Raw genomic sequence first — 6,483 nt, 5'->3', positions numbered from 1 at the left:
TTTAAATACACCAACCCCAAGAAGATTCACTAAGATTCCCCTATTTTCTATTTCCTAATAGTATTGGTATTTTTGTGACTTGAAGTGCAATCCAAATGTTATGCCAGATTCTGATTTCTTAAGTAACATATAGTAGAAAATGTTTCTTAGGCTTTATCTATTCTTTCAAGGGACTTTTTATTGGAAAAAAATTTTACAACGTATTTTCACTTTTAATAGAACGCATGAGACAAAGGCACATCAAAGTAACCTGCAATAAGACACTAAGGAAAATGCATTATCCTACCCTGGTTTAGAGGCAATCTTTGTTGTTCTGTTTCAGAAGGAAACAAAATAGGGCCTTCTCAAACAGGGAATAGAAGGAATTTTTCCCAGTGATCAAAATCTCACACTGATTTAATCAGTTGGTTAAAGTGGAAGAGATTTACTCTAAGTGCAAATGTCGTCTTTTTGGGTAAAATCCATACACTGTCTAGATGCAGTTCTGCTCAAATCAATACAACAGCCAAACATCCACTTCCAATCAGCAAAGACACAGGCATACAAAACTTAACATGAAGTGCAAAATTCCCAAATCTGTGAAAATTAAGCACACTTAAAGTCTACAATCAATAACTGACACTGTGACTTCTAGTCTTGAGGGAAATAATACCAAATTCTCAAGCCATCTAAATCCTTTAACCTTGCTTCAAAACAAAAACTCATCGTGAAGTAGATTTAAATACGAAACCTAGGTTCCAAATCACTAAATTATAGGAGGAAACAATCAGTATACCGTTCCAATTTGACAGTTACCACCACAAACATTAACCAGTTCCAAGTTTAAGATTTTAAATTACTATCAATCTTTAAAGACTTTTCAAACCACTCCAACCAATAATTATCATTGAATTTATACTAAAAATACCATAAATGCAAGTTTTCCACAACAGGGAGATAAAAAATACATTAAATTTTTATTTTGCTAATCTTTCAAATTAGATTCAAGCATGGCACAAAAATTGTATTCAATACTGAGTAGGTTCTGTACCACTTCCACCCACGAGTTCTTAAATTTGAAGTAATAAAGTTCAGATAGTTGTCATAGGTGAAAGGAGTCAAAACATACAACTGGTTGACCAAAAAAAAGTCCCACATGCCAAGAAAGTTTGCATAAAATTGACAAGAGGAATTCTGGAAAGACTAAATACCACTACACTTGTTTTCACTAAACAGTCCAGATTACAGAATTTTGTAAAGGTAGATATATGACAATGAAGTGTTAAAATCCCATAACAGGACACTATTTTTCTAATTAGTAGGTAATTCTTTTACATAAATCACTTTTTAGAAGTCACTATGTTGGGAATATAAAAGGACAATAACCTTACTAGACTTCGAAAAACCCTCCAAAAGTTGGACTATTCCAATTGACCCAGAATAGATCTTCCCACTGAGTAAAAGGCAATCAGGGTAATAATTATAATGAAAAATTTAAGCATATCAATTTTCTGTATCCTGGATGCCCCCTCCAAAAGCTGGACCAAATTACTAAATGAAGAAGCACATGTATAGTATGGTTTCACTAAAAGTGAAAAACTTAAGGAAACTGTTAAAACATTTGAGAGCAAAAGATTTGACTGTTTATTCAATGTGCAAAAACATCTATCCCGGTTGTCACAGAGGTATACTTAAGTATTTGGACCAAGCATCAGCCCTCCTTTGTCAAAGTGACTATGGAGCAGACATAATCTAGCCTAGCAATCTCGACCTTTCTTACCTCTTGAAAGTAGAGCCCCAGCAATTAGGAGAAAAAAATTTGGCAAGAATTAGATCTTAAGAAATATACAGTGACAAGAATTAAGAGAGAAAAAGGGTCAATATTAAAATATTCTTTTATTTTAAAGCCCAATAATCTCCCTTCAGAAAGCTTTTTATTATAGCTTTGGGCTTCTGACTTTAAGATTCAAGTCAAATATCTTATCATAACATTAAATCAAGTGTACTAGATCAATAGGTACTCTGAAGCCACCCACCAGGTTATACATACTCTCACTCAATCATGTAAAGAATTGAATTCTTTATTTGTGATATCCATAAACGTTGCTAGTCTATATTTCTATCCAGGAAGGCAATTTTCTCCTATATCATTTTGTTTTTTATAAACAACAACTTGAATTCTATTGCATGAAAGGGCTACAAATATACATTTGTTAACCAAGCAGAATACACAGATATTTTGCTTTACAACTTGCACCTAAGATACCAGTACACGTATCTGGTTCATTAGTTCTCATAGCAATTTGGGGCCACTGCCCAAGCTATGCATAGCAGTTTACATTTTCAAATCTCGTGTATAAAGGGCAATTGTGATACGGACTGTTAACTACATTCCTGTAAAGCCCATCTTAGTTACAAGTAAACGTGTAAACAAAGTCTGCACAGATTTTTGATGGCAAAACTTCTAAATCTGATGCAATTGTCCTAAAGTTTTTAAAACAAACTGTTTTGCAGATATACTGCCATTCTGCCAGTAGATGGTGCTACAAAGGATGGGGAAGGATTTCCACGAGGACAACAGTTCAGCCACTGGAAAAAAAAACGTTTAAACCTGCTCTGAAAATACGAAAATGCATTTAGTTTGAGGGTAAAATATAACCCTTATTTGTAACCATTCATTACAGACAAACCAGTAAGAGGGATGAAACTAGGCCATCTGAAAAGTTTTCAACAGTTTATATGAATGAAAACACATGCTTAACAAACTATTTCTTTAGAACTACACAGTACATACTTTGAAGTAAATTCTCATAGAAAGAAGTGACCAACTATGTCAAGATGATAAGCAAATCGCTTAGTACAAGAGATGGATGCACAGAAACTTTAAAGATTTTAAAAAGCCACATCCACCACTTCAAAAGTTTTGCCTGTAAGGGATAAAATTCAACAAGTCACTAGCAGGGAAAGATGGGGGGAAAAAAACCACAGGACCTTTTAAAAGTTTCTCTAAGTACACGTCAAGAAGTAAGAATTAACACGAAAAATTTTCAACTAATATCCCTTAAAACGGTACGGAATGGATCCTAGAAAAAAAAGGTTAGACATGTACGGTCAAACACAATGATTTATTAAAAATAAAACGTAAAAATGATTTTTGTACATATACTTCCAAATTTCAGGCATGGGATCCAAGTAGATTTCATAGAAAACGCTGTAGCCAGGTATCAAGTCCTTACAACAAAGTAAACTACCCCCCCACCCCAACCCCCGCCCAGGTTTTGCTACAGAATCAGCAAGTTCACTCCCTCCCCCCAAAAAAACACAAATTAAAACAAGACATTTTGCTAGTATAAAAACGACCAAGGTCCAAGTAATAATAAAAAAATAGAGTCCATCAATGACTGTAACACAAAAATGTGTATGTGGGGCCGAGTCCATCTTCAGAGGGAGAGACGAGAGGTGGCAGGCAAAGAGGGCAACACCCCCAAGGGTAGGCAGCCTCAAAAGAGGCTCCCCCGAGGGCAAAACGGGGAAGGCGGTGGGAGGGGAAGGGACTTCGGAATTGACCCTAGTTGGGCTGTCGAAAAGAGCTACCCCCATAGCCGCTCCCGGACCTTTTTAGACTTCCTCTAGAAGGAGCTGCCTCCGTAGCCACCCCCGCCGCCATAGCCGCCTCTGTAAGGTCCACTGTTACTGCGGCCGCCCCAGCTGCTGCCGCCGCCGCCGCCGCCGCCGCTCTTCATGGGCCCGTAGGACGACTGGTGCTGGCTGTAGCTGCCGAAGCCGCCGAAGCCGTTACCGTAGTCGCTCCCGCCGTAGGACGAGCCGCCCCCGCCGCCGCCGTAGGCGTTGTAGCCGCCGCCGCCGTAACCCCCGTAGCTGTTGTAGCCGCCGCCGCCGCCCTTCGACAGGCCGTTCTGGTCTCGACCGCCGCCGCGCCCCCGGCCGCCCCGGCCGCCCCGGGAGGACCGGGAGCCGCCTCCGCCCCCACCGGAGTGGATATCCTCCTTGGGGACGGCCTTCTTCACCTCCACGCGATGGCCCTGGATGGGATGGAACTTGACCACGGCGGCCTTGTCCGCCGCGTCGTGATTCTGGAAATACACGAAGCCGAAGCCGCGCTTCTTGCCCGACTGCTTGTCGGCAATGATCTCGGCCTTCTCCACGGTGCCGAACTGCGAGAAGTGCTCGATCAGGTCGCCCTCGGCCACGTCTCCCTTCAGGCCCCCGACAAAGAGCTTCTTCACCTTGGCGTGGGCACCGGGCCGCGCCGAATCCTCCCGGGACACCGCCCGCTTCAGCTCCACCGTGTTGCCGTCCACGGCGTGGGGCGAGGCGGCCATGGCGGCGTCGGCCTCCTCCACATTGGAATAGGTCACGAAGCCGAAGCAACGGGAGCGCTTGGTCTGGGGGTTCACCACCACCACGCAGTCCGTCAGAGTCCCGAAGGCCTCAAAGTGGCCGCGCAGGCCCGACTCACTCGTCTGCACGTTGAGGCCGCCGATGAACAGCTTACACAACTGGGAATTCTCCATCTCCACGGCCCGGGCCTTGCCCCCGCCCTGCGAGCTCCGAGGTTTCGCCGTCGCCGTTATCGTTGCCGAAGGCCTCTTCACAACTTGGGCCCAGCCGCTGCTGGAGCCGCCCCCGCCGGTCACCGACGGGGAAGGGAAGAAGGGAAGGGGAGGGAAGGAGGAGAGAAGGAAGGGGGAGGGAAGGGGAGAGGTGCCGGCTGGAGGGCGAGCCGAGGAGACTGGAAGACAACCAAGGCCGCCGCTACCGCCACCGCCACCTCCGCTCCCCTATCTGGACACCACACAAAGAGGCCGCTGAACGCGCGCGCACCCTCCCCGAGGCGTGCGTCACCGCCGACGTACGGCAGCCCAGGGCTGCCCGCCAATCCCCGCCTCGCTCTTCTTAGTCCCGCCTACCGCGCCGCAGCGCTGCTCTCGGTCACGGACTCCCCGCCCTCCGCGGTCTATTCAAGCCCCCGGCCTCCGCCGCTCCGGCCGCTACCTCTACCGCCTCGCTTTCGTTCCCGGGCTCCCCAGCTTGCCGTGACGGGGGACCCTCCGTGCCCTCCGCGCACCTCCGCGATTCATTTCCTGCCAGCCCGCGGCTGTTCCCAGTGATTTCCCCCCTCCCTTTGCTGTATCCCCTCGCCCAACTCCGCAGTGGCGTTCGCGCCAGCCCCTTGAGAGACATGTCCGTTCAGCCAATCACCGCGATCCGCCCTCACCGACTTCCGTTTCGGCAGCCGCTGGACGGGCGCGCTCCCCGGTGCGCGCTGGCCCCGGCGCCGCCTGTGTGCGGAGCCGGTCTGCCACCCCCACGCCTCCCCCCGCCGTGGGCTTGGTGCGGGGCTGGGGCTGGGGGGAGAGCAGAGGCGCGCTGGGGGCCGTTCCCAACGGATGCGGCCTGGGGCGTCACGCGCGGGCTTTTTGAAAACTTGGCTGTTGGGGCTGGGGGCCTGGAGTTACCCGCCGCGTTTGGACGCGGCCGCTACACCTGGCGTCCTCGCCCCTCCCGTCCACACAAAGATGGAGGGTAGAGAGCCGTGGTCTGGGAAGGCGGTTATTAACCGTTTACGGTGGGCCCCACGCTCGGTTAAACTAAAACATTGGCACGTGGCCCTGCGCAAAGCGAGCCCCAAGCACTACGAAGGCCCAAAGTGTGGCCAGAGCGCCTCAGCCTCCCCCACCCAGGGGCGGCGCGAGGGCCCGCCGGCCTTGGGCCCTCCACAGCCCTCCCGCGACCCCCCTCGGCTCCCTTCGCGCACTCCCGCAGCAGACATTTGCATTTTACCTCAATGGACACATCATTTCATAGGTTTAATTTACGTTATCTATGCGTTACTTCCTTCCCAACTAAGACGTTAGCTTTTTAAAGGCGTTTTGTACCAGACTGGGAGCCGAGGAAGTTAAACACAAGGACATATATCACGCACCTCTCATTACTGCCTCACTGACCCTCACTCGGGTGGGAATGCGGGAAGGTTATAACGGCTTCCTTTTATTGCACCTTCGTGTGCCAAGCAAGATACGTGGAGTGGGACAAAGTATGAGAAATTAGGCGACCAAGGAACCCCAAAACCATGTGGTAAATCCTGAAGAAGTTAAGAATTCCTGGTATCCTGAAGTGGTCAGGAATGACTTGCCAAAGAGGTGGAAGTTGCACTGAACCTCAAAGTCAAAGGCTCAGTAAGATTTCTGTAGGGCGTTTGAGCAAAATCAGGAGGAGACATGAGCTTCAAGGGGCAGTGAGTGGATCAGTTTGATTGGAGCAGGAGGTTTTTGATAGAAAATGGTAAGATAGGTGGATGGTCTTTGATATTATGGAATATCTTGAATTTTAGATTAAGGAGTTTGAATATTATTCCAAAGGTATACAGATAGGCTACAAGGTTTGGGGACAAACTCGAGTCTGGCTCTACCACCTAGTAACCGTGTGACCATCGAGTTGGGTGACTTTGAGCAAGTCACTTACCCTTTTTTAAAACTTAGC

At 47.7% G+C, this 6,483-nt stretch overlaps 1 protein-coding gene across 1 annotated transcript; it reads right to left on the bottom strand.

Annotated features, from left to right (window-relative positions):
* Nucleotides 1–2,042: 2,042 nt before the first annotated feature.
* HNRNPA0 (heterogeneous nuclear ribonucleoprotein A0) lies at nucleotides 2,043–4,652 on the bottom strand. The gene has a single exon (XM_046667966.1). The coding sequence runs from the start codon at nucleotides 4,512–4,514 to the stop codon at nucleotides 3,609–3,611; it is 906 nt and encodes a 301-aa protein (XP_046523922.1). The 5' UTR covers nucleotides 4,515–4,652; the 3' UTR covers nucleotides 2,043–3,608.
* Nucleotides 4,653–6,483: the final 1,831 nt, after the last annotated feature.

Source organism: Equus quagga, chromosome 7, assembly GCF_021613505.1.
Source record: "Equus quagga isolate Etosha38 chromosome 7, UCLA_HA_Equagga_1.0, whole genome shotgun sequence".
Lineage (NCBI taxonomy): Eukaryota > Metazoa > Chordata > Mammalia > Perissodactyla > Equidae > Equus > Equus quagga.
The sequence above is the reverse complement of the archived record's forward strand: the minus strand, read 5'-3'. Positions and strand labels throughout refer to the sequence as shown.

Bases quoted from the DNA above. Each gene is read 5' to 3' on its own strand.
- HNRNPA0 (XM_046667966.1), bottom strand. From the start codon at position 4,514: ATGGAGAATTCCCAGTTGTGTAAGCTGTTCATCGGCGGCCTCAACGTG.